Source organism: Ursus maritimus, unplaced genomic scaffold (genome assembly GCF_017311325.1).
Source record: "Ursus maritimus isolate PB19 unplaced genomic scaffold, ASM1731132v1 scaffold_14, whole genome shotgun sequence".
Classification (NCBI taxonomy): Eukaryota; Metazoa; Chordata; class Mammalia; order Carnivora; family Ursidae; genus Ursus; species Ursus maritimus.
The window spans coordinates 60,169,046-60,194,688 of NW_024423786.1; the positions used below are offsets into that span (position 1 = coordinate 60,169,046).

General features: G+C 58.9%; 3 protein-coding genes across 5 annotated transcripts; all 3 read left to right on the plus strand.

The window, feature by feature from the left end:
- The first annotated feature begins 127 nt into the window (after positions 1-127).
- Positions 128-12,126, plus strand: ACAP1 (ArfGAP with coiled-coil, ankyrin repeat and PH domains 1). Its single transcript, XM_040629942.1, has 23 exons — positions 128-408; positions 523-630; positions 1,199-1,256; positions 5,154-5,273; positions 5,461-5,514; positions 5,608-5,666; positions 5,900-6,083; positions 6,223-6,267; positions 6,388-6,483; positions 6,614-6,688; positions 6,762-6,871; positions 7,865-7,916; positions 8,009-8,109; positions 8,438-8,561; positions 8,663-8,874; positions 9,311-9,380; positions 9,503-9,597; positions 9,705-9,874; positions 10,436-10,608; positions 11,013-11,122; positions 11,207-11,317; positions 11,668-11,717; positions 11,940-12,126. Exons 2-23 carry the CDS (start codon positions 578-580, stop codon positions 12,038-12,040), a joined length of 2,223 nt encoding a protein of 740 aa, XP_040485876.1. The 5' UTR covers positions 128-408; positions 523-577; the 3' UTR covers positions 12,041-12,126.
- A 684-nt stretch (positions 12,127-12,810) lies between these two features.
- On the plus strand, positions 12,811-15,609 carry KCTD11 (potassium channel tetramerization domain containing 11). The gene has a single exon (XM_008687955.2). It carries the CDS (start codon positions 13,420-13,422, stop codon positions 14,305-14,307), a length of 888 nt encoding a protein of 295 aa, XP_008686177.1. The 5' UTR covers positions 12,811-13,419; the 3' UTR covers positions 14,308-15,609.
- A 65-nt stretch (positions 15,610-15,674) lies between these two features.
- On the plus strand, positions 15,675-21,514 carry TMEM95 (transmembrane protein 95). 3 transcript variants are annotated; one of them, XM_040629944.1, is made up of 7 exons: positions 15,675-16,069; positions 16,274-16,330; positions 16,553-16,633; positions 16,736-16,756; positions 16,883-16,987; positions 17,065-17,152; positions 17,299-17,831. In XM_040629944.1, the coding sequence occupies exons 1-7, from the start codon at positions 15,901-15,903 to the stop codon at positions 17,420-17,422; spliced, it is 645 nt and encodes a 214-aa protein (XP_040485878.1). In that variant the 5' UTR covers positions 15,675-15,900; the 3' UTR covers positions 17,423-17,831. The 3 variants fall into 3 exon arrangements, 2 of the variants coding, with proteins under 2 accessions (XP_040485878.1, XP_040485879.1); XM_040629945.1 differs by having other exon boundaries at positions 16,907-16,987; XR_567784.2 differs by lacking the exons at positions 15,675-16,069; positions 16,274-16,330; positions 16,553-16,633; ... (1 more) ...; positions 16,883-16,987; positions 17,299-17,831 and adding exons at positions 19,083-19,318; positions 19,432-20,219; positions 20,534-21,514 and having other exon boundaries at positions 17,079-17,152.
- Positions 21,515-25,643: the final 4,129 nt, after the last annotated feature.

Sequence of the window (25,643 nt, forward strand, 5' to 3'; positions counted from 1 at the left end):
GCAGCCTGGGGGACTGGACTCAGCAAGGGCCTTCGAGGCCCAGAAGGCCCGGGTGCAGCAGGGTGACAGCGATTGGTGTGGCTCGGCCAACCCTAAATGTACTACCTTTAGCATCTTGACCAAAAGTAGTAGCTTTCATTCTTCCAGCAACCCTGGGTGAGGGATCATCGTCCCCATCTCCCAGATGAAGTAACTGAGGAATCAGCGAGCTTGCCCAGGGCCCCATAACCTCCGAGGGTCAGAATCGGGACTTGAGCCTATACTGCCAGACCCTGTCCCCAGAGGAGAAAGTAGCCGAGGGACTAGGGCTCCGGGTAGGAAGGGGACAGCAGAGTCTTGGTGGGCGGGGCTGTGGGTTCTCTGCCTGGCCCCGCCTCTGCCCCTCCCAGCGCTGCCAGCAAGTGTGAGGTGAGAGCTCCTCCTTGGACACCCCTTACCCTCAGGGAAGGAATTGAGCCCCCCCCCAGGCTCTTCCCCAGGGAGGACCCCCTCCTCCTTCCTCATCAACCCCTCCCGGGGCAGGGAGCGCCTCCACCTGCACTCCCACCCGTCCGGCCCCGGGGACAATCAAGCCGAGATGACCGTCAAGCTGGATTTCGAGGAGTGTCTCAAGGACTCACCCCGCTTCCGGTAAGTGTGTACAGGTCTGGGGCGCACAGGGGGTGAGATCTGACCCCCCCAATACATACACGCACACACACAGACACTATGGACACAACAGACAACCTGCCCCAGGCCTGATGTCCTTCCAGGGAATGAGTTCGCAAAGGGACAAGATCCGCGCTCGCTAGTGGGCCAGGGCAGCACCTGTGCTGCGTAGCCCCAGGCTCTGGTGCTCTCCACCCCCTTTCTGGGCAGAGGGGGCCTCTCCAGCCCCTCTTACCTCCAGAGCTGACATTCCCTCCTCCTGCTCCTGGGGACCCCTGCCCCTCCCCCAGCACCTGCTGGGGCGGTTAGCAACTTCCTGCCCTCACCACATCCACCCTCCTTTTACCCTTCCTGCTCGGGCCTGCGCCCTACTGGCTCCCACACTGAGCAGACGGAGGGAGCAGAAGAGGGCGGGTGGTCGGGTCCTCTTCACCCATCAGCTTTTTCTGTCTGTCCCCTTACCCACGAACCCCCAACCCCAACCTTCCTGGGGCAGACAGACCCGATGGACCCAAGCTGTGTTCCCGTGACCCCATCCCTCTCTCCCCAGAGCCTCCATTGAGCTGGTGGAAGCCGAGGTGTCGGAACTGGAGACCCGGCTGGAAAAGGTGACATGGAGTGGTGGCCCAGGATGGCATTAAGATGAGAGGGGCGGGGCCAGGGAGAAAACTGGAGACTGCCAATGAGTTCCAAGCGTTGTTGAACGCTAATCGTGTGGGTAGATACTGTGGGGGCTACAGAGAAGGAAGTAGGGGCTCCGTACCCTCAAGGAGCACAGGATCTTGGAAGACCAAACTCCCTGTGGGCTTCCTGGGTCAGCTGTGAACCCAGCCTTACGCTGGCCCTGGGCCTCCAGGGGTGGCAAGACGGTTCTGCCCCCAGGGAGCTCACAGAGGGCCTTGGGGAGATAAACCAGCGAGGCACTTAAGCCAGGGACAGGAAGGCCCTCCCCGGCCACTCTTCATAAGATGTGCACGCCTCCGCCCCGTCCTCGGCTTGATTTTTCTCTACAGCACTCGCCCCGCTCCCACGTGGGATGTCTTTTTTTGCCACATTCGCTTTCTGCTGCCGTCTAAGGAGTTACTGCAACCATAGTGACTGAAGCCAGCTCACGCCTGTTAGCACAGCGTCCGAGGCTCGGGAGGTGGACGCAGCCCCGCCGGTCCTCTGCTCACGGGCTCACGGGCTGCAGTCCCACCCGAGGCTCAGGGCTCCCCTCCGAGCTCGTGGGGGTGTTGGCGAACCCCGGCTCCTTGCTTGCTGAGGCCTCCACCTGCTCACGGCTGCCCACGGTCACCTGCCACGTGGCCCTGGCCCTGGGCAGCTTGCATCATGGTGGCTCGCTTCTCCAAGGCCGGCGGGAGGGTCTCTCTGGTGGGTGCTGCCAAGGTGGCATCAGTGTGCATCGAAATGCGGCCACAGGAGCCGCGTGGCTGTCCCCTCTGCCCCACGGCATGACCTGATCATGGGAGCACTGTCTTGTGGCCTTGGCCATGTTCTGTTGGGTAGAATCAAGTTGCATATCTCATGCTCTGGGGGGCGGGGAGGGGGTGATGCAAGAGAGGGGACCATCCGGGGTCTGAGAGTGTGTCTGTCACGCTTGCCAATTTTTGTTCTTGTTTGTTCGCCCCCCAACAGAACCTAAGTGCCATGAAGGCACTTTTATGTTCTATTTTTGCTCCTTCCCCAGTGCCTCTACCGGAGTCAGAAATTTAGCAGGTGACCAATGAATAGATACACATTTTTTTATATAAACTTCCTTATTTTTAAGTTTCTTTTTAAAGATTTATTTATTTTAGAAAGAGAGAAAGAGTGCGTGCAAGCGGGGAGAAGGAGAGAGACTCTCAAGCAGACTCCCTGCTGAGTGTGGACCCTCTCCCCTCCCCCCCCCACCACATGGGACTCAATCCCTCAACCCCGAGATCATGACCTGCGCCAAAATCAGGAATCGGGCACTTAAGCGAATGAGCCACCCAGGCGCCCCTAAGCTTTTTTATTTTGAGTTAATTACAGACCTGCGAGAAGTTGCAAAGATTGTGCAGGGGGGTCGCACATACCCATCACCCAGCTTCCCCCAACGGCAGCCTCTTGTATAATGCTGGTCTGTTACCAAAACCAGGAAATTTGATGTGGGCACGATACGATGAACTGTCTACAGACCTTACTTGGATTTTACCTGTTTTGCATCTGCAGTTGGCCTTTGAACAACGTGAGGGTTTGCAGCGCCGACCCTCCGTACCATCGGAAATTTACATGTAACTCCTGACTCCCCCAAAAGTTTACTGATAGCCCGCCATTGACCAGTAACGTAAACAGTTGATGAACGCGTATTTCGTGTGGTATATGTATTATATACTGTTCCTACAATACAGGGAGCTAGAGGAAAGTGTTATTCAGAAAATCACAAGGAAGAGGGGCACCTGGCTGGGTCAGTCAGTAGAGCGTGCAACTCTTGATCTCAGGGTCGTGAATTCAAGCCACATGTTGGGTGGGGCGCCTGGGTGGCTCAGTTAAGTGTCTGCCTTCTGCTCAGGTCATGGTCTCAGGGTCCTGGGATCCAGCCCCATGGCGGGCTCCCTGCTCAGAGGGGAGTCGGCTTCTCCCTCTCCCTCTGCTTCCCCCCCCCCACTGGTGTTCTTTTTCTCTCTCTCAAATAAATAAAATCTTTTTTTAAAAAAGCTACATGTTGGATGTAGAGCTTACTTAAAAAAATAATAAGTAAACAAAATTTTGAAAACAATGAATCGTAAGGAAGAGAAAATATTTATCGGAAAAAAGTCCACTTAGAAATGGACCAGAGCAGTTCAAACCCATGTTCAAGGTCGACTGTACTCATTTTCCAGAGTCTTTGTGCATAATTCAATGGCACTTGATCACATGCATAGGTTCTTGTAACCAGCATCCCATTCGAAACACAAAACTCCTGGGGCACCTGCGGGGCTCAGTCAGTCAAGTGTCCAACTCTTGATTTCGGCTCAGGTCATGATCTCAGGGTCGTGAGATCGAGCCCTGCGTCCACCTCTGTGCTAAGCATGGAGTCTGCTTAGGATTCTCTCCCTCTACCCCTCTACCGCTCTCGCATAGTCTCTCTCAGAAAAAAAAATAGAAAAAAGAAAAGAAAAAGGGAAAAAAGGCACAAAACTTCTCTATCACCACAAGGCACTCTTCTGTGCGACCCTTGATCCTGATACGCTCCCCGCCTTCTCTAACCCGCGGCAAGCACTCATCTGTTCTTCTCCAGACTCCTGTCATTTCTAGAATGTTGCATAAGTGAAACCACACAGTATGTGAGCTCTCAAGGTTGGCTCTCTCTGTTTCTTCTCTCAGACTGTGCCCTTGACGTCCGTTCAGGTTGTTACGTATCAGTATGAGTAGTTCCTACGTGGATAGTCCGTTCCTTTCCGTTGCTGAGCGCTATTCCATTGCATGGATGGACCAGTTTATCCCTAGTTCAGTCTTAGAAAAGCTCACCTATAGGGAAAGGGTGGTGGGTAGAAAAAACCCAGATGCTCAGGGCCCCAGCTGCCCCCAGTGAAGTTGCGAGCGTCTGAGTCCTGGTGCCTGATCACAGACAGCTCGTGGTGACATCTGATGAGGTTGGACTGTGGCCGGTTTCCTGACCATTACTGACCCTGTTGGCCACCTTCAAGTCCAGCTCTCGGGCCCGGCAGCCTTCGTCAGCCCTTGAAAGTGTCTTTCAGTTCATCGAAAGTTCACTGATAGCCCACGGCCCCAGCTTTCTGAGCCCCTGCTGCCCCGGGATTTCCACGCACAACTTCCCTGCTGGTCTCCTGTCCCCTGGGCTGACCTGAAGGGCTCCACAGACTCTTACCCCGTCCCAGCCGTGTTGACTCAGGCCAGAGCAACTGGTGTCACCTCGGGGCAGCGGTTCCCAAACTAGGGCCCAAGGTCAGGAGACCTCACTTTGGTTTCTGACCCAGCCGCCTGGCTCTTCCTAAAGGGACCCTCCTCGGGCCAGACGAATGGGTGCTCATGGAGCACCCTAACATGCCGTCTTTGCCCTGGCCCCATGGCCAGATGACTAAGGAATCTCTCTGAGGGGAATGCTCCGTGAGCACAGAATGGCACGACTGCAGACAGGAGGGACTGTCGAGCCCACCAGCCACCAGCAGCCGGGTGGCGCACTCATCCCCGAGCCAGACGCTGCACGAGGATGGGGTTCCTGGGGGGCGCTGGCTCCAGGCAGTTGGGGCAGGGAGGAGACATGGCAGGGGACAGAGAAAGACGTTTTGGAGGGGAAGCTGACCCTGGCTTTGGTGAGGGGCTGGGAGGAAGTTTCTGCGGGGCACGGAGCAGTGGGAGCAAAGACGCAGAGATGAGGAAGCAGCAGGTGTGTGGAAGCCCGGGAGCGCCCAGCTGGGCTGCAGAGAAGCAAGGGCCAGGTTGGGAAGAAGGCACAGTCCTGCAGAAGGGAGAGGCGGGGGACCAGTGTGGGGGTGCCGGCACGGATCGGCATAACGCCCCGTCGCCCTGTTGCTTCTTAGCTGCTCAAGCTGGGGAATGGCCTCCTGGAAAGTGGGCGCCATTACCTTGCCGCTGGCCACACCTTCCTTGCTGCCATTTGTGACCTGGCCCGCCTGGGTCCACCGGAGCCCATGATGGCGGTAGGTAGAGCGGGCTGGGGTCTGGAATGCAGAGATCCTCCGGGAGGGGAGGGTCGGCCTGGGGTTTCCAGGTCTCCAGGTCCCAGGCCTGGGCAGGGCTGGGGCTGGGGCCCGAGACATCCTGGCGGGCGGGGTGCAGAGACGGCGGCCTGCGCCTGGTACTCTCTCTCTGCCTCTCCGTGCCCAGGAGTGTCTGGACAAATTCACCGAGAGCCTCAGGCACAAGCTGGACAGCCACGCGGTAAGGGGGAAGCAGGGGGGCCTGGTGGTGGGGAGCAGGGCTTACTGTGGCCTGACCCTCACCTGCCCATTTCTGCTTCCCCCCACCCCCCAGGAGCTTCTAGATGCTACCCAGCACACGCTGCAGCGGCAAATCCAAACCCTGGTCAAGGAGTGAGTGGGGAAGGGAACCCGTCCTCCATCCCTCATCCCGTCACCATAGGGACCTCCCTGAACCAAGGAGCTGTGAGGTCGGGGGTTTCTGGTGGTCCGACTGCTGTCTCCCATCCCCGCACCCCCTTGGAGTCCCTTGGGGTCCCAACCGGAAGGCCCCGCGTGGGCCTCCGCCTGAGACTTCTCTGGGGGGGGGTAGGGGTATCTGGTTCTGCATTTCCCCTCTCCCACAGGGGTCTCCGGGGTTTCCGAGAGGCCCGCCGGGATTTCTGGAGGGGGGCCGAGAGCCTGGAGGCTGCTCTTATCCACAACGCGGAGGTCCCCAGGCGCCGGGCCCAGGAGGCAGAAGAGGCAGGAACTGCCCTGAAGACGGCGCGGGCCGGGTACCAGGGGAGAGCGCTGGATTATGCACTGCAGGTGCCCGCCCCGCCCCGCCCCCCCACCTACCCTGGGATCCCAGGGCCTCCAGGCCCTTGAGGCTGGAGAGGCCCCTGTGTGCAGTGGGAGGGGGCGCTGTGTTTTCAAGACTGACCTGAGGTCTTTTGGGGCCCCTCAGATCAACGTGATTGAGGACAAGAGGAAGTTTGACATCATGGAGTTCGTGAGTTGCAGCGGTGGTGAGGGCGGGGTGGAGAGGAGCCTGCCAATGGGGGCAGGAGGGAAGAGGAAAAGACAGAGGAGTCCCCTGTCAGCTCGGCCCCCTGCCCGCCTTGTCGCCCAGGTGCTGCGTCTGGTGGAGGCCCAAGCTACCCATTTCCAGCAGGGCCACGAGGAGCTGGACAGGCTGGCCCATTATCGCAGGGAACTGGGCGCCCAGGTGGGGCCCCAGGGAAGGGGGGGGAGGGGCAGGCCGTGGTGGAGGGAGAGGAGGGGACTCTGAGATGCCTGGCCTGGCTTGGTTGGTGGAGACCAGGGCACGTCTGAAATGCCCCCTCTTGTCCGCCCAGTTGCACCAGCTGGTCCTGAATTCGGCTCGCGAGAGGAGGGACATGGAGCAGAGACACGTGCTTCTGAAGCAGAAGGTGAGGCCTCTGGGGCCATGGGGCATGGGCCTCTGCCTGCTCCAGCTGCCCTTTGACCCTCTTGTGCCCCCAGGAGCTCAGTGGGGAGGAGCCAGAGCCAAGCCTAAAGGAGGGGCCTGGTGGGCTGGTCCTGGAAGGCCATCTCTTCAAGCGGGCCAGCAACGCATTTAAGACCTGGAGCAGGTGAGGGGAGGCACCCCAATCACCCAAACCCGCTCAATTCAACGTTTCTTGGGTGGTGACAGTGCGCTTAGCACAGTGAGAAAAACAGACAAAACCCGCTGCCCCCACGGACCTTACGTCCCATCGACAAAGACACCCAGTAAATTCTGTTATGTTGGAAGGAAAGAGCGAGGCGGGGAAACATAGGAAAGCAAGGGGTGCGGACAGCTGGGGAGGGGCTGCAGTTCCAGATAGGGTGGCTGGGGCAGGCTTCTTGAGCAGGTGAGGACTTCTGAGAGAAGACTTGAAGGACATCTGGGGGCAGAATGATCTCGGCAGGAGGAGGAGCCAGCACCAAAACTGGGAGAGTCCGAGGGACAGAGAGGGGCACGGGGTGTGGACAGAGGGAGGGAGGAAGACACGGGGTGGGCGTGAAGTGGGAGCCCACGGGGGTGTGCACCACGAGCGGGCCTTGTCGGCTTCCGTAGGGACTTAGGGGCCGTGGCAGTGCGGAGCAGGGGGTCCTCTGCTCTGACTCGGCTCCTTCCCACTGGGGATATTTGCGTAAATCGGAAAACTGAGCCCCTTCTATGAGAAACTTCCATCTGTCAAAAAAATTGTGGCAAAGGACTCGGGGCACCTGGTGACCCCGTCTGTGGAGCCTGTGACTCCTGATCTCGGGGTTGTGGGTCTGAGCCCCACGTGGGTGTAAAAAAAAAAAAACAAACTTAAAAAAATTATAGGAGACTAATTTTATTGGAAAAAGCATTTTACTGCCATCTGCTGGAAAGTTGTCTTCACAAATGATCAAATCTGGGTTGTCCGCGGTGTGAGTAGCGCCGCCTTCCGTGTCCTGGCCCCGCAGAGCCCTGTGCCCCGCTGACCAGGTGTGAGGGTCAGCCCGGCTCTCTCAGCACAGGCCTTCGGGGCAGAGGGCACAGCCTCTCCGCTGTCCCTGTCCCGAGCTTGTCCCGATGCCGCCCACGTCCACGACTCTGTTTCCGCCTCCCCCAGACGCTGGTTCACTATTCAGAGCAACCAACTGGTTTATCAGAAGAAGTACAAGGTAGGCAGGCCCGGGCCCGGAGGCCGGGGCCCAGGGACACAGCCCTTGCTGCAATTGGTGCACGGCTGCCCCTCGTCACCTTCCCCTTCCAGGACCCCGTGACCGTGGTGGTGGATGACCTCCGTCTCTGCACCGTGAAGCTCTGCCCGGACTCGGAGAGGAGGTTTTGCTTCGAGGTCGTGTCCCCAAGCAAGTGAGTGCCGACGCCTGACGTGTCTGAAGCTTTACCAACGGGAAGGCGGGCCGATCTTGAGGGCATCTTGGAGGCCCCCATGTAGCATCAGGCATTATCCCTTCCATGGTTGGATAGGGGGGCAGTATTGGGGGGTGTCCTGGGGGGAGGGGGGAGGGCGATGGGGGATATTTAGAAAGATCGGACCGATTGGTGTCAAATCTCTGTTCAGCTGGTATTTCTTATGTCAGGACAACTGGGACCAATTAAATAGTGTGTCAGCCAGCCTACCCTGCCTCTTGGCTCCCCGGGCCTCAGACCACCCCCTCTGCTCCCCGCTCCTGCCCAGGTCCTGCCTCCTGCAGGCTGACTCTGAGCGCCTCCTGCAGCTGTGGGTCAGCGCCGTGCAGAGCAGCATTGCCACAGCCTTCAGCCAGGCTCGCCTCGATGACAGCCCCCGGGGGCCCGGCCAGGTGCCTTCACGTGGGGGGTGCAGGGCCAGGCGGCCCCGGGAGGGGAGGCACCCCTTCCCCAGGCCCCATGGCCACTCTCTGTCTACCTCTGGCTCCCCCAGGGCTCGGGATACCTGGCCAGGAGCTCCTCGGCGACCCTGGGCTGTGGCGGGATGGCCTGGGGAAGGGAGCCCGGCGGAGTTGGGCACGTGGCAGCCCAGGTGCAGAGCGTGGATGGCAATGCCCAGTGCTGTGACTGCCGTGAGCCAGCCCCGGAGTGGGCCAGCATCAACCTGGGCGTCACCCTCTGCATCCAGTGCTCCGGCATCCACAGGTCACTCCCCGCCCCTGCTTCCGGCTGGGGGAGGGGGAGGGGGCTGGCTAGAGCCATCGCTCAGGCTCCTCCCTCCCACCCTGCCCTGGCTGGCACTGGTCACCCTGTCCTGGTCCGGCCAGAGGAGTGTATTGGCGTGACTGGAGGTGTGAGGTCAGGGCTCTTGAGGGCAGGGGAACCCATGAACAGCAGAGCAAGGGGAGAGGCCATGAGGCCTCAGCAAGTCTGGGAGGCCCTCCGCCTGAGTCCGTCTGGTGGAAGGAGGGGAACAGCAGGGCAAGAGAAGGGAAGTGGCTGGAGAGGATGAAACCCTAAACCTGAGCTGTAGGAGAAAGGAGAAGAGGGGCCGGTGAGCAGGGCCAGAGCCTCTGCGTGGCCCCTGCGCGCCTCTGCCCACTGCCTCACAGAGGGCCTGACTCCCACTCTGGCCGTCCAGGAGCCTCGGGGTTCATTTCTCCAAAGTCCGGTCTCTGACCCTTGACTCGTGGGAGCCAGAACTGGTGAAGGTGACTTGGGGTGCCCCGATGAGAAGCGGGGGCGGGGTGAGTGCAGGGCTGCAGGGCCCCTAGGGCTCAGACACTCACCTCCCTCCCACATGTCTCTCTGCCTCTGCCTGGGCCGCTGGAAGCTTATGCGCGAGCTGGGGAATGTCGTCATCAACCAGATCTACGAGGCCCGTGTGGAGGCCATGGCCGTGAAGAAGCCAGGGCCCAGCTGCTCTCGGTGAGGTCGGGGTGGAGGTGCGGGGGCTGCCTACTTGCGGGGAAGGAAGAGGGTCTGGGACCGGAGGAGGGAAGACGGTCCCCCTCTTCCCCGCCATACTCTGCCAGGCAGGAGAAGGAGGCCTGGATTCATGCCAAATACGTGGAGAAGAAGTTCCTGACCAAGCTTCCTGAGATTCGGGGGCGAAGAGGTGGCCGGGGCCCCCCCAGGGGGCAGCCTCCTCTGCCCCCCAAGCCTTCCGTCAGGCCCCGGCCGGGGAGCCTCAGATCCAGGCCAGGTATAGCGTTGCTCGGACATTTACGGAGCCCGGCTGAGTGCCCAGCACTCTGCCCGGCCCGGTGAGGAGGCTGAGAGCACGAGGCCCCAGCCTTCCCCTTGCCAGTGTTGGGGGGGCCCAGACCACACCAGCACAGGTTTTTTTTTTTTACAAGGCAAGATTTTCAGGGCATAAGTGAAGAACAGGAAGGAGCGTAGGGCTGGGGATAAGCAGGGAGGGTCTCAACAGCATGAGAAAACTCAGGAGTGAGAAAGAACTCGCTGCCCCAGAGGCCTGTGGAGGGTGTGAGCTCGGCCGGAGCGGAGGGAACCTGGAAGCTGAGTCTGAGTGTCCGCTCACTTGTGACGTTCTAGGCAGTCCAGGTAGCTGAACAGGGAGAGGGGAATGATGCTATCCGTGCCCCATGTCCTAGGGGCCCTGCACACACACCCACACCACCTCCCACTGCAGTCCCCGGAGTCCCGAGGGCCTCCCCACAACTGAGGAATGACCTGGCCCATTAGAGCATCTGGGGACTGTGCTGAGGGTTTCGTACCAGACTCAGCCGATTCCCTCCACCAGAGCCCCCGTCCGATGACCTGGGCAGCCTCCACCCTGGGGCCCTGCTGTTTCGAGCTGCTGGGCACCCTCCATCCCTCCCCACCATGGCCGATGCCCTCGCCCACGGAGCCGATGTCAACTGGGTCAACATCAGTCAGGAGAATGCCACGCCACTGATCCAGGCCACAGCAGCTGTGAGTCCCGCTGACCTCCCTACCCCACCCTTAGGCTCCTTCCCTCTGACCCCTACTCTGACTTAGGGCCCAGCTCTTATCCCTCCTCCCACCCCAAAAGGAATGATAAGCGAGAGAAACTGGTTGCTAAGGTTGTGATTTGGAGGCAGACAACCTGGGTTTGAATCCAGGATCCCACTATTCACAGGTTGAACCTCTCTGTGCGTCGGTTTGCTCATCTGTGAAATAGGGATAACATACCTCGTGAGGTTGTGCTGTGGACTTAACATACGAATACAGCTGAAGAGCTCTAGCAGAGCCTGGCACAGCCCTACCCCAGCCCCTGGACTGACCCCATCCTAAAACATCTTTGGTCTGCTTCTAAAGATGCCACCTTCTCTCCCGTTCTCAACCCCTCCATGCAGAATTCTCTTCTGGCCTGTGAGTTTCTCCTCCAGAACGGGGCGAACGTGAACCAAGCGGACAACCACGGCCGGGGGCCGCTCCACCATGCAACCATTCTGGGCCACACGGGGTAGGGGCGGGCAGGGATGATGGCTGCGGTAAAGAAGGGCGCGGGTGGGGTGAGTGGCCGGCTGGACCTGGCTATCCTTTCCAGGCTGGCCTGCCTGTTCCTGAAACGGGGGGCCGATCTGGGAGCTCGGGACTCTGAAGGCAAAGACCCTCTGACGATCGCCATGGAAACGGCCAACGCTGACATCGTCACCTTGTGAGGCTGCCCGGGGACGGGGCTAGCGCTTGCCCTACCCACCTTGGGGCGGAGCTAATGCTGGGACCTGGACCGGCATTTGGGCGGGGCTCGGGGAGCAGCGGGCCAGCTCCCGGACGTCGCGCACCAAGGCTGTTCCGAGTGTAGACTGGGGCGTGGAGTAGGGGGGGGCGGGTAGGGTCCACGGATGGTGAGTTTCTCCCGAGTGAGGGGCTTTGTGGTTGTTAAGCGTCTTTAAGCACTGGACCCCGGGGGACAGGTGAATTAAACAATCCCAGCTCAGAGGATGGGAAGTTGGAGTGGGGACAGTGAAGAGAAAGTCACTGGGGCCTTAATTCCTTCCCCTTCAGGCTACGCTTGGCAAAGATGAGAGAGGTCGAAGCGGCCCAGGGCCAGACAGGTAAAGTTCCTCCAGGCCCGCCCCACACTGTACTTCTGGGCTTCTGGCCCCTGAAGGACCTGCCCGGCGGCGCCCGGCTGCATTGATCAATTCCATTACTTATTCCACAAATATGCATTGGGCGCATGCGAGGGCGCACGTCTTCGGAAGCACGCGAAGAACGCGCGAGCCAGCGCTCCGGCCCGGCCCGCGGAGCGCCCAGCCCTGCCTCCCTCCCCGCAGGAGACGAGACGTATCTGGACATCTTCCGAGACTTCTCCCTCATGGCGTCGGACGACCCGGAGAAACTGAGCCGGCGCAGTCACGACCTCCACACGCTTTGATCCCAGGCCTCCGTGGTTCCGCACCCCCGGCCGCCTCTCCCCCTACCCCCGCCGGCCCCTGGGCCATTAAAGCGTCTGTGCTTTAAGCTTCCCCTCGTGGTTCCTCTGCAGGAAGCCCCCCTCGGGCCGGGCTAGGGGCTGGGTGCTGCGGCCCCCGGGCGGCGGGAGCGGTGGGGGTTTGCGAGTTCGAGTCACGCGAGGGCCACTCCCGGACAGTGAGGCGGGGGCGTCGGCCGCAGCCCTAGCACCGGGCGGCCCTGGGGCGGGGCTCCCGGGCTCGGGCGACGTGGCCAGACGCGTCCGGCCGGGGAGAAGCCGCCCGCGTGGGCTGGGGGGCCGGCCTCCCGTAGGGGGCAGCTGGCGTCAGGCCGGGACGGAGAGGCTGGCTCCGGCCACCCCGGCCCGGAGGCATCCCCGGAATGCGGCGGCTCAGCACCCGCCCCCTCGGGAATTCCCGACGGGAGCGACTGGGAGGGCACCACCCCCAAGCCCGGGAAGGCCGGGCCTCGAGCCCCGGGCCGAGCTGCAGACGTGAGGTCGGGCACACCTGAGAGCCTGCGGGGCGGTCGCGGCCACATCCGGAGCGACGCACCTGAGTCACGCTCCGGACCCCACCCCCGCCCGCGTCCGCCCGTCCGGCCCGTCCGCCCCGTCTCTCCAGTTCCAGACTCTCGGCCCCCACCTCCACCCAGGCCGCGCGAGCACCGCGGGGGCGGGGGGCGGGGCGCCAAGGGGGCGGGGCTGTCCCTTAAAGGGTCCCGGCCGCTGCCCTTAGGCCACTTCCTGGGGGCGGAGAGGACTGCGGCGGCTGCGGCGACACCCGGGGAGGCGGCGGCGTCCGGGTCCCGAGACTCCCGCCTGCTTCCAGCAGAGCCCTCCGGTGGTCCCGGCTCGCGCTGAGCGCGCATCCCCGCTCCCCAGCGGATAGGGAGGCACCTCCGCCGCCCGCTCGCGTCAGCCCCGCCTCCGTCTCCTGAGACCTGCGCCGGAGCCGGGCCAGGCCTGGCCTGCGACTGGCCCCCGGGGCCGTGCGTGGACTCGCCCGCGGCGACAGCAGCGATCTCCCCGAGAACTCGGAAGCTGGGCACTTCCAAGTGTCGGCCTGTGCTCGCCACCGTCACCTACTGGTTGGATTCCGGAAGCCCGCTGTCTGAAGACCTCCGAGAGGAATTGCTGACCCTCCGCCCAGAATCGAATGCGTCTGGACCGCAATCTCCTTGCCCTCTCTGGCTTCTGTGCTTTTCAACCGTTCTCTCAAGCTTTCGGTCGTGTCTGTGACCGGAAACCGTCCCCCACTACCAAGGTAGCTGGGGTGAGCCCCAGATCTTACTGCCTTGTGCTCCAACCTGTGCATCCAACCCAGAGACAGTCTGAACTTTATGACCCAATTCTGCCCACACCCCGAGAGTTCTGCCTTTTCTTCTCTTTCGGTGTCTCCTGTACTCCCCAAAATTTCGCCTCCTCCGGTGCCCTCTTCGCCCCCCTCTTTTGGGGGCCCTGTGACCCTGAATGTGGGGGGCACACTATATTCCACCACTTTGGAGACCCTGACTCGCTTCCCAGACTCCATGCTGGGGGCCATGTTTAGGGCTGGCACCCCCATACCCCCCAACCTCAACCCCCAGGGAGGTGGCCACTACTTCATCGACAGAGATGGCAAGGCCTTCCGGCACATCCTCAACTTCCTGCGGCTGGGCCGCCTGGACCTGCCCCGCGGATATGGGGAGACAGCTCTTCTCAGAGCAGAGGCTGACTTCTACCAGATCCAGCCCCTCCTGGATGCCTTGCGGGAACTGGAGACCTCTCGGGGAAGCCCTGTACCCACAGCCGCCCTGCTTCACGCAGATGTAGACGCCAGCCCCCGCCTGGTGCATTTCTCTGCTCGCCGGGGCCCACACCACTATGAGCTGAGCTCCGTGCGGGTGGAGACCTTCCGAGCCAACATCTTCTGCACCGACGCCGAGTGCCTGGGCGCCATGCGGGCGCGATTTGGGGTGGCCGGTGAGAACAGGGCAGAGGGAGGCCCACACTTCCGTCTGGAGTGGGCCCCCTGTCCCGCGGAACTCCCCGAGGTGGAGTATAGGAGACTGGGGCTGCAGCCTCTGTGGACTGGGGAGCCGGGAGAGCTACGGGAGGTGGTGGGCACGCCAGGCTTCCTGGAGGAGGTGCTGCGGGTGGCCCTGGAGCACGGCTTCCGTCTAGATTCTGTCTTCCCTGACCCCGAAGACCTGCTCAACTCTCGATCTCTTCGCTTTGTGCGGCACTGAGCCCATGGCCCTCCCGTCCGACTGGGGTGGGGGGAGAGGATGGACAGCAAAGCGAATGAAGGCCCCCGTGAAGATTCTTCTTAGCTCTGCCTCTGGAGCTGTGAGAGTCAGGGGTCCCACTGCACCTGACTGGAGCCCAGGTGTGGGCAGCGATTCCCAAGTCTGAGCCCGCGGAGCGCTCACAAGCCACGTAAAGGGTCTGGACTGGTGCTAATCCTGGGAGGGATGGGGAAGGTTCCCAGGCTTGTTCCTGCTTGAGGCTGGCGGCCTCACAGCATCTCCTTGTTGGAGCTCAGTATTCAAGGTTCTAGAAAAGTAGGGACACCTCTCTGCCCAGGCTAGGCCTAGCAGGACCCTGGAGGGACACTGAAGTAGGGGAGAAGAACTTTGGATTGCTGTAATGTGGTCTCCCGGACCATGGCTTCTCCTACCCCTGAATGGCCTGGCCCGGCCTGACCAAAGAGAGACCAGAACATTCTGGAATATGAGAAGGGGAATTCTTGGCTGTGTCTCAGGTCACTTACTGATCAAGACAAAGGCTACCCCCTACGCTAGGCTGGCACAAGGGAGCTAGCAGAATCCTCATTAACCATGAGGCTGGAGCCCCAGACTCTAGCGACCTAAGTGTTTTCAAGGGCCCCATATTGATGGCTTTGGCCACCGGCAAGAGGACGGCATCTTCTCGGGTCTTGGTCTTACTTCGTTCACGTGCGCATGTGTGTCACCCAGTGTGTCTGACCGACGTGTGGGTCTCTGCGTCTGCGTTGCCGGAGACAGTATCTGTGCGCCGGTCTTTCTGTGGTCTCTGCGTGTCCAGGCCTGTTTGGGGTTGCCCAGCAACTCTTTAGGCACCAGGGATGCGCGTGGTGTGGGTGTGAGTAGATTGAGAATTAGTAGTTTAATCGGAGGGGTTTGTGTGTCCGCGCAGGCATGTGTGTTCACATCACCACGTAGGCAGGAGGGGCCTGCCGAAGCTTGAGTCACTGGGATCTTCCTGGTGAAAGGTGAGAGAAGTCACTGGGCCCAGCCGGCTGGCCGGTAGAGAACTCTCCGTTGCTAAGGCAACCATGGGCATGTTGCTAGGAGCTGGCTGGGAAGGCCTGAGGCTGCCCAGGGAGAGGGGAGATGAAGAGAAGAGGTGGGGAGAGTGGGGGGACGATAGGGGAAGGGCTGGGATTTCTGGGTCCCTGAGGAATGGGGTACTCATGCGCAACTTCTTCACTGGGGGAGTCACTCACTCATTATTTATCGCTGGTCATGATTTACAAGAAGGAAAATAAAATTGCTTCGTGGAACCTCAAACTTGTTAAGGCTCCTGAGGGCCAGGTTGGGGAGGGGGGGTTGCGGTCGCCTTTGCAGCAGAAACCCTGCTTTCTCTGCCCAGTCTTCTTCTGGTCCTCAGTCCCTTGGGCCTCCCCTTTGCCCCAGCCACAGATGGACCAGTGGTACCATTCCAGAATATTCTAGAATCCCCCACTGTTCTGGAACACGCTAGGCTCTCCAGGCAAAGAGTTGGAACCAGGATCGTAGCATTCGGAGGCCTTCCCAGCCTCAGTGGGGCCGGCCCCTGTCCGCCACTCGCCAGCAGGCCTCATGTGGGTGCTGGCATTGGGTGGGGTTTTCCTGGCAACTGCCCAGGGCTGTGTCCTCTGCCACCTCCCAGCCCGTGACTTGTCGGGCCGCCTGGCTCAACTCTGCAGCCGAGTGGAGGTTCTGTGGAAGAACTGTGGGGCCTCCTGGAGCTTCCCCGCCTTTGCCTTGGGTAAACTCAGACGTCCAGGGACAGGCCGGGCAACAGTCGCCACCGCACCCAGAGTGGGGCAGCCTGTGGCTTCCCAGCCGGGACCCTCAGCCGCCCCCTCAGTCCACAGCCCTCCCTGGACACACCGGCCTCTCCCGGTGGGAGAGCTGCTTCAGGCCCTGGGAAAGTCAGGGAAGAATCACAGGTCCCTGCCCCTCTCCGCAGATGAGGCGTCCATGAACAAAGTCACAGAGAAGACTCACAGAGTCCTGAGGGTCATGGGTGAGGTCAAGGGCCAGGCACGACCCAGGGGCTCTGAGGGGCAGCGGGCAGCGGGGAGGGGAGGTAGAGGTGGGGGAGGCAGGGAAGGGTGGCGGGCAGGTGGAGACGGGAACGTGTGATCCGGGAGGTGCTGGGGGGAGGGGGGAGGAGAGCCGAGGGGGGAGGGGAGCCTGCCCTGGCGAGGCGCCCCGCAAAATCGCAAAATCGCTGCTGTCTCCCCAGAGATCAAAGGGTCTCCTTCCTCCCTCCGTTTATATTGGCATTGGCTGCAACACACCAAGCTCCCCGCGTACACCAGGGAAGGTACTGATGCAGGCAGGGATGGGGGGGTGCCTGGGCTCTGGGGCGAAGGAGGCGTGGCTGAGCGGCTCCCCTCCCCCCACCCTTCGTTGTCTTTGGTTTCAGCTCTCTGCGCTCCCGCCTGCCGTGAGTAGAAAAGGGAAGAGGAGTGAGGACAGGGGCACCTGGGGTACCCGAGGAGAGCCTGGCAGTTACGGCAGAGGCGGGCGGGGGGCGTGCTGTAGCAGGGGAGCTGGGGCTTCCCCGCCCCAGCTGTGGTCCCGCTGTCTCCTGCAGGGGGCAGCACCATCCTGTATAACTGCTCCACCTGCCAGGAGTTCAAGGTGCGCTGCTGGCCCCGAAAGCGCTGCCTCCCAGGTTCTACCCCTCGGCCTGGCCCCACGACGACTGGTGAGGTCCCTGGGATCACTCACTGCTTCCTGGGTTCCCTGCAGGAAGTCACGATCTTCGCGAAGCCAGAATTCTGCTCCTCTCGGTCTTAGTAGCTGCCCTGCTGCTGGGTGTTATGAGCCTCGTGGTGGAGTGAGTCCGGGGGTGCAGGGGGGGGGGCGATAAGAGTGGAAACGCCCTCACCACTGCGGACCCCCCAGGACCTTCCACCACCGTCCCTGCCCCATCTCCGCCCTGCCCTGCCCTGCCCAGGCCTCCCATTCTCTGTCTCCCCTCAGGTCCCGTTACCACCTCGAAGCAAAAAGAACAAGTGAGGACACTGACAGCCTCCTGGCTGCCGGTTCTCAAGACCACGAACCCATAATCTCCACTTCCCCCGGAGGGGATCAGCCAGCCCCTTAGTTCCAGTCCCACAGGTTCAGCCTTCCAGACCCCAAGCCCAGACGTCCCCAAGATCCCTGTGTCAGAGGGCCGCCAGGGACCCAGGCGCCCACAACTGGGAAGCTCCTCCCCCCCAGCCCTCAACTAATCAGACAGGAGCAGCCACTGGTTCCAGGAAAATATCTACAGAAGGAAAGAATCCCCTCCCCACACCACCCTTCCCACACCCCCTCCTGCCTGTTCTCGGAAAGCGGGGGCTGTCTGCCCCAGAAGCTCCTCTTGGCCCTCTCGTGACTGATTGGGAATCCGGGAATGGGTGTTTTGGAAAAGTCCCTCCCTTTAGAGTTGAGACCACATCAGTCAGCTGCTGGCATGCTATCCCTCCATTTAACATTGTGAAGCCTTGGCCTCCCACAGACGCGTCCCTCCTGCCAAGGCCAAGTAAACCTGTTGTCAAATGGCCTCCACCCCTGCCTGGCCTCTGTCTGCAACTGGGGAGGGCAGAGGGGGGACGGGAGACTTGGGGTGGCACAGTGGTTCTCAACTGGGGGGAGGGGGGGATCTTCCACCCCAAGAGACATTTGGCGACATCTGGAGACATTTTTGATTGCTTTCATAGGGGGATGTGCTCCTGGCATTTAGTGAGTGGAAGCCGGGGATGCTGGCCTCCATGGCGTCCCTGGCCCCCAGGACGCACAGGGGAGTCCCCCCAACATTTAGCCGGTCCCAGGACCTCGGCTGCGTGTGGTCGAGAAACCCTGGCGTTTGGTCCCTGGCTGTCAGGAGGCTTGGGTTGGGTAGGTGGAAGATGAAACGTAAGAGTTAGCCCGTCACCAGCCCCAAGTCTCAGACCAAGGGCCTGGGCCCTGAAGGGATCCTGGCCTGCACCTAGCCTAGTGGTTTTCAAACTGGGTACCTAGAGGCTTCGGGGCAAAAGTTCTCATCCAGCTTCACATCGCAGTCATCTGGGCAGCTTCAAAAACTATCCATCCCGGGGTGCCTGGGTGGCTCAGTCGGCTGAGCATCTGACTCTTGTCATGATCTCAGGGCCCTGGGATCGAGCCCCGTGTCAGGCTCCCTGCTCAGCGGAGAGCCTGCTTCTCCCTCTCCCTTTGCCCCTCCCCACCATTCATGCTCTCTCTCACTCTCTCAAATAAATAAATAAAATCTTTTAAAAAAAGAACCCACCAACTCTCCATCCCTGGGCCTTATACCCAGAGATTCTGAATTTGGTGGTGTCAAATGGGGCCTCAGTTCATCTAACTTACAGCCAGCCAGCCAGGACCAGAACCGCTGTTTTTGGGTGCCCTATAAAGGTCCTGGGGATGGAGAGAGGAACGCCTACCCCTTCTAGGAAAGTGCCTTCCATTTTATTTTACACGTTCTAGTCCAATCTGTTCGTTTTACACTCAAAAAGAGAGAGAGAGACCCAGAGACCATCTATCAAGCTCCCACAACTTGCCCAAGGTCAGACAACAACTCACTGATCCATTCGTTTGACAGGCCTAGCGAGTGCCCAGCAGGCAGCTGTACTCCCCAGGCCCCAGGACTCCCCTCCCACCTGCAGCAGCTGCCTCTTTCCCCCCTACGCTGTACTCTCTTTCCAGGCCCAACATGTTGGAGTTATCCTTGTTTTCACACTCGACGCCCAGTGGGTCAACCTTTGTGCCCCTTCTTGAAGGACCTCCAGCCTACCTGAGCCCTCCTCCTGTCCTGTGGCCCTCTGACTGCAGACTCCAGTCTCCCAACGGTGCCATCGGACTGCCCAGTCCCCTCTCCGCCGCACCCTCCTCAGCCACACTGGTCTTCGCGAAATTCCACTCTGCCGACGACCTCCTGTCCGGCGTCAAATGATGGTTCAGAGTAGTCGGGCTGCTGGGGTTTCAGATCCTGGCCCTGTGTCTCACTGGGGCTCTGGTAAGTTACTGTGACAGCTCCATTCCTTTTTCCTCGTATTTGAAATGCAAATCATGTAATTCATTGATTCAATGGCTTTTTTTTTTTTTTTAATTCTGTTTACCTCTTAACAGCTCTGAAGAAGCCCCCTTAAGTCGAAGACGTGTCCTGGCATAATGTTCCACATTACCATCAGTGATCTCTCACCCTCGGTGAAGTGTGGCAGCACGGACCTCACAGGATTACTGCGAGGTCCAAATAAATCCATGGACGATGCTTGGGACGGTGCCCAGCATGCACTGGGCCCTCATGAAGCATGAGCCGTTCCCATCTCTTGCTTAAAGCCCTTCCTTAGCTCTTCCTATGGAATATGACCATGGCATACAGACCTGGCTGTTGACCCTGACATTCAAGGCTGTCCACCCGCAGCTCCCCATGTCTTATGGGGGCCTCATCCCAGAGCTGACCCAACACAGCTCTAAGTGGGATCTCCACCCGAAAGCCCCATGAGCCTCTCAGAGTCTCTGTGTCCAAACCCACCTCCCTCCCCGACCCTCCCTCCTCCTCGGCGTCTCAGCAAGGCCAAGAGTCTGCTGGACTTGCCCTTGCTCTCATGCCGCACACGTATTTCTCATCCGTAAGTTATCCTCCCTTGTGATCCTTGCTGGAACCCGGCCCCCATTGTCCCTGGGGCTTTGTGTCTCAGCTCTGCCCACCCCACAGCCACACTGAATCACTCGTAGCTGCCCAAACCCTGTGTTTGCTCCTGGCTCCTTGCCTTTGCCTAGGCTTGTTCGCATACCCCGATGCCCTTCTCCCTCGGCTCAGACGTCACCTCTTCCGAGAAGCCTGCTCTGAGCTCCTAAGGCAGAGAGGAGTGTCCCTCCCCCAGACGTTTCTCATGTGCCATCTGTTACATCAGGTTGGTGGTGTTTCCTTAAAAATCTTCCCTCTAGGGGGGGCCTGGGAGGCTCAGTCAGTTAGGCGTCCGCCTTCGGCTCAGGTTGTGATCCCAGGGTCCTAGGGTCGAGTCCTGCGTCAGGCTCCCTGCTCAGTGGGAAGTCTGCTTCTCCCTCCCCCTGCTTGTGCTCTCTTGCTCTCTCTGTTAAATAAATAAGTAAATAAATAAATAAATAAATAAATAAATAAATAAATAAAATCTTTTAAAAATCTTCGCTCTAGACCACGCACCCCCCTCTAAAGCCACTCCCTAAGGTCTTGTCTTCGCTCCCCCAGAGGCTGGCACAGGGTGACACCAGGAATCGTCCCTGACAACTATGTCCCCATCGCTGGAGCTCTGTGACGCACGCTCCCCACGTGAGCTCCTCATGAGCACGCTGTGGAGTTTGTGTCTCTTTCCTGCGCACGGAAGGCCGACCCACCGGAGTGTGGTTTTCCTGAGCCCCTCACCCAACAGGAGAGGCTACGGGGGTCTGGCACTTTTAAACAATGGCCCCTAAATTCCTTGACATGTCTCCTGTCAAGAGGTTGGTTCTATGCGTGCCTCCCTCTATTGCTGGCTGACCAACTGAATATGGCAGGAGTGACACTGGGCCACTTCCTGGGCCACGTCCTAAAGAAGCTGGCGACTTCTGCCCTCTGCTTCCTGGGACACCACCTCCAAAACCCAGTCACCATGCTGTGAGGAGGCCCAGGCTACCTGGAGAGTCCACATCGAGGGGCTCGGTCAAAGGGCAGCATCGACTGTCCCCATGTGAGCAGTAAGATAGCCCCCAGCTGTCGACTCAGCTCCAGACCCGGTCAAGCAGAGAAAATCTATCCCCACTTTGTCCTGGGGGAACTCCAGATTCTCGAACTTCAGGAGCATAACATGGCCAGTCTATGCCGCTAGGTCTTCCTACTCGGCGGTAGGTCACTGGAACAGCAGGCAGGTAAAGGAGCCTAGGACTTGGCGCCGAAGGGCCCTGCGTTCACGGCATAACTGGCCGTGTCCTTCCCAGCTACGCGTCAGTCGCCAGCCTCGGACTCAGTCAGACGCGATTCCAAGCGTTTCACGCACTTGTACGTACAGCCGTGTAACAAATTATTCCAAAGCTTAATCGTCTGAAACAATAAACATGATCTCAGAGTCTCTGTGGATCCGAAATTCAGGAGCAGCTTAACTGGGTGATTCTGGCTCACGGTTTCCCACGAGGGTGCCGTCCAGACGTCGGTCGGGGTCGCGGAGATCCAAGGTCTGACCGGGGCTGGAGGGTCATCTTTCAGGATGGCTCACTCGCGTGCCTGGCGGGTCGGCATTGGCTGTTGGCGAGAGACCTCCGTCCCGTGGTGTGGGGACCCTTTCCATAGGACCCCTTGAGTGTCCTCATGACCCAGTGGCTGGGCTTCCCCAGAGTGGGGGGTTCAAGAGAGGAAGGCAGAAGCCAGGCTGTCTTGGACGAGCTCGCTCGGAATCACACACCGTCCTTTCTGCAATATCCCTCTGATGACCCAGACCAGCCCTGTCCCCAGGGGAAGGCACTGTGCCCGGAAGTGCTCACGCCGAGTGGGGACTTCACCGGCCTCCACGCTGGCTGCCACACACGGCGACACACTTCATTCTCCAACGACACCAAAGGTAAATGCTTCTAATAGAAGCATCTTGAGGAGGACACAGGGGCCCAGAGATGGGAAGTCACTTGCTCAGAGTCACAGGATGGCAAGTGATAGAATGGGGGTTCCACCACAGGCAGTCCGACCCCGGAGGTGGGCTCTAAGCCACTGTGCCGCAAAGGCCCTGGGCTCCTCGGCGAGCCTGAAGGAACGGGGGGTGGGGGGGATTTAGGGTTGCTTCCACTTTGGAAAGCAAACCAGCAGATACATACAGCGTGGTGGGCTGGTGACTAAAAACTAGCGAGGCAAATCCACACGGGGAAAGGATGGGACCCCAGGAGCTGAGGGATGGAGATGGGGTGATGGAACGGGAGGGGTTCACCCCAGGGTCTAGGAAGAGCCAACCACGTGGGGCCAAACAGGGAGGGGGCACAGACAGGTTCACCAGAGAGTGCTTATGGGGGGTTCGGCCACTCCCCTCGGCAGCACTCCCCACAAAGGAGCTCCTGGTGTCAAAAGTCTCCTTGGCTTCACCCTACCCAGATGACACTATCTCACCCATTTGTTCAACACTTATCCCATGAGCCAGGCACTAGACTGGGCAGGAGGGACACAGCAATATCCAGGCAAGATCAAGTCTTTTTCTGCCTGGAGCTTGGAATGGAGCAGGGGAGACAGGCAAGTTACTGGCAAGGTGAGAAGAGCAACGAGAGCAATGAGGGGAAGGTGCAGGGGTCTTAGGGTTCAGGGCAAGGGACCTGACCAGGGAGGGATAGGCTTCCTGCACTTAGCCAGATCGGGATCAGGGCGGGAGGACTTCCAAGCAGAGGGAATAGCCACACACAGCCCCAGCAGAGAGAGAGGTACTTTCCCCTGGCGAAAGGTTGGCATAGGTAAGATGACAGGGGACACCCCATGATCTCAGCCATCAGAGCAAGAAGGGAGGCGCTAAGGGGGCACTCCGATGGCTCCCAATAGGAGAGGAGAGTTTTCTGCAGAGCGATGGGCCCTCCCCCCCCCAAACCCTACCCAGTAGGTGGAGAAGATACCAGGGGGCCTCCCTGCTTACCCTTCTGGTTCCCTGCCGTCTGGGGAAAGACTTGGCCGGTGGTGTGAATGTGTTCATCCTTCTCGGATTCAGAGCCCACAGGGCAGGGCCGGGGTTGGGGAAAGGCAGACAGAGTGGGACTGGTGCCCGATCTGTGCCTCCGGGTTTAGCAGGACGCCCCATCTCAGCTTGGAAGGGGTGCTCCCCGAGGGTGGTCAGGCAGGGCTTCCCCACACAGGTGGGATGAGAGAAGCTTAACTCCAGAAGTAAGAAAGGGATAGGGAGAAGGGGAGGGATACAGTGGCCTCTGATACCCTGGGTGGGGCTGAGCCTCTGTGTCTGGTTTCCTGCTGGAGCATAGAGGACCTAGGCCTAGAGTCCTGTCGATAATCTTCACCTCTTCTCCATCTCATTGCCAAGGCCTACGCAGGGCCAGGCTCTCACCCCTGAACCGAGGGGAAGAGCTTCTTCCCTGAGCTCCCTGCTCTTCTTCCCTCCCCTTTTCCCAGCTGCTCATGTCTCTCCTCTGCTAAAACCTTTCAGTGGTTATCAGAGCCCTCAGGTCAGCCCCAAGCTCCTACCCATGTTCTCCAAGGCCCTATAGAATGAATCCAGGAAGGCCAGGGATCATGTCTATTTGTTCGCCTGGGTCCCCAGAACCTGGCACAGTGAAAGCTTGCTGAAGGATGGACTGACTCCTGGCCCGGCTTCTGCCAACCTCTCTGGCTGCATCTCCCTTCATATACCCGCATATCCTCTACATATATGGGTTCCACTCCCAGAGGACCTCTAGTGCACCCAGATCTGTGAAGACACTGGACATTCAGAGAAAAAATCAAGTGTCACGTGCTCTTTCCCAAAGAAGCTCATGGAACCATGTGATTCCCACCAAGAACTTGGACAACACCAAGACGAATCTCAAAAACATGTTGATTCCAAGAAGCCAAATGCAATTACAGTATGTGACTCCATTGATAAGAAGGTTGGGAGCATGCAGAAGCGATCTATGGGTTTTAGAAATCAGATAGTCATTGCCTCAGGACAATGGAATTGACTGAAAATAGACACAAGGCTAGTTTCTGGAATCGTTGAAATGTTCTGGGTCTTTATCTGCATGAATACACACATATAGTGGTTGAAATGCATTGACCTGGGGCCCCTGGGTGGCTCAGTCAGTTAGGTGTCTGACTTCAGCTCAGGTCATGGCCTTGTGGTCTTGGGATTGGGCTCTGTGTCAGGCCTTCCTGCCTCATTGGGACTCTGCTTGTCCTTCTGCCCCTTCCTGTTCCCCTGCTCATGCTTTCTCTCTCTCTCTTAAATAAATAAAAATCTTAAAAAAAAAAAAAAAGTGCATTGAGCTATACAGTCAAGTCTGGGCATGTTCCTGAATGTAAGTTATACCTCAATGAAGTACTGTCAGCATACAAAGTATATCAATGTTCATTGAATATAACAATGACAAACCCCCCCAGAGGACGGATTAAACAGCACAACAAACATAACCACAGAGAGAATTGGTGAACTGGAAGACAGACCTAAGGAGATTACCTGGATTGCATCACAGTGACACAAAGATTGAAGGATATAGAAGAGAGTTTCAAGGACATGGAGGACAGAGTGAAAAGGTCTAGCATACTTTTTTTTTTTTGAAGATTTTATTTATTTATTTGACAGAGAGAGAGAGACAGCCAGCGAGAGAGGGAACACAAGCAGGGGGAGTGGGAGAGGAAGAAGCAGACTCCCAGCAGAGGAGCCTGATGTGGGGCTCGATCTCAGGACCCTGGGATCACGCCCTGAGCTGAAGGCAGATGCTTAACGACTGAACCACCCGGGTGCCCCAGGTCTAGCATACTTCTAACCACAGTCCCCAAAAGGGAGAACCAAAGAATGGAGGAAACAAAATATTTGAGGAGATAGTAGCTGAGAATTTTCCAAAACCGATGAAAGATATGAATTCATAGATACAGGAAACACAACACACTAATCAGAATGAGTAAAAAAGAATCCATACCTAGATACTTTGTAACAGAACTACAAAATACCAATGATGTCTTAAAAGCAGGGAGAAAGGACAGATCCCCGACAGAGGAATGACGGTTAGACGGAGCAGACTTCACAAACAGTATGCTCGGTACCTATCACATGCCTACACTGTCCCAGGTACTGAGAACACAAGGATGCGGGGCGCCTGGGTGGCTCAGTGGTTGGGTGTCTGCCTTTGGCTCAGGTCATGCTCCTGTGGTCCTGGAATCAAGCCCTGTGTCTGGCTCCCTGCTCAGCGGAGAGTCTGCTTCTCCCTCTCCCCCTCCCCCTGCTTGTGTGATCTCTCTCTAATATATAAATAAAATCTTAAAAAAAAAAAAAAAAGGAAAGAAAGAACACAAGGATGAACAAGACAGATCCAGTCCCTACCGTGTGGATCCCACAGTATATTAGGGACATCAGATGTGGAGGGAGCAATCACAGTGTGATGAGCTGGCCTCCTTGGAAGGCAAGAGAAGGCAAGGAAACCAAACAGGTTGAACTGTGAACTATGAAAAATTTCCCATCAGTGCTGGAATATCCTATGTGCTTACCAAGATGGGGTAGGCTTTTCCCTCCAAGGGACTCTGGGGACAGCTCACACATCCGTCCCTGGGACAGAAGGAGACAGGCCAGATGTCCTGAGACTCGTGACTTCCTCCCCGGGACCCCTGAGGGAAAGGGAGAGGGATGTTCCTCCTCAGAGCCTTCTCCGAGGTTCTA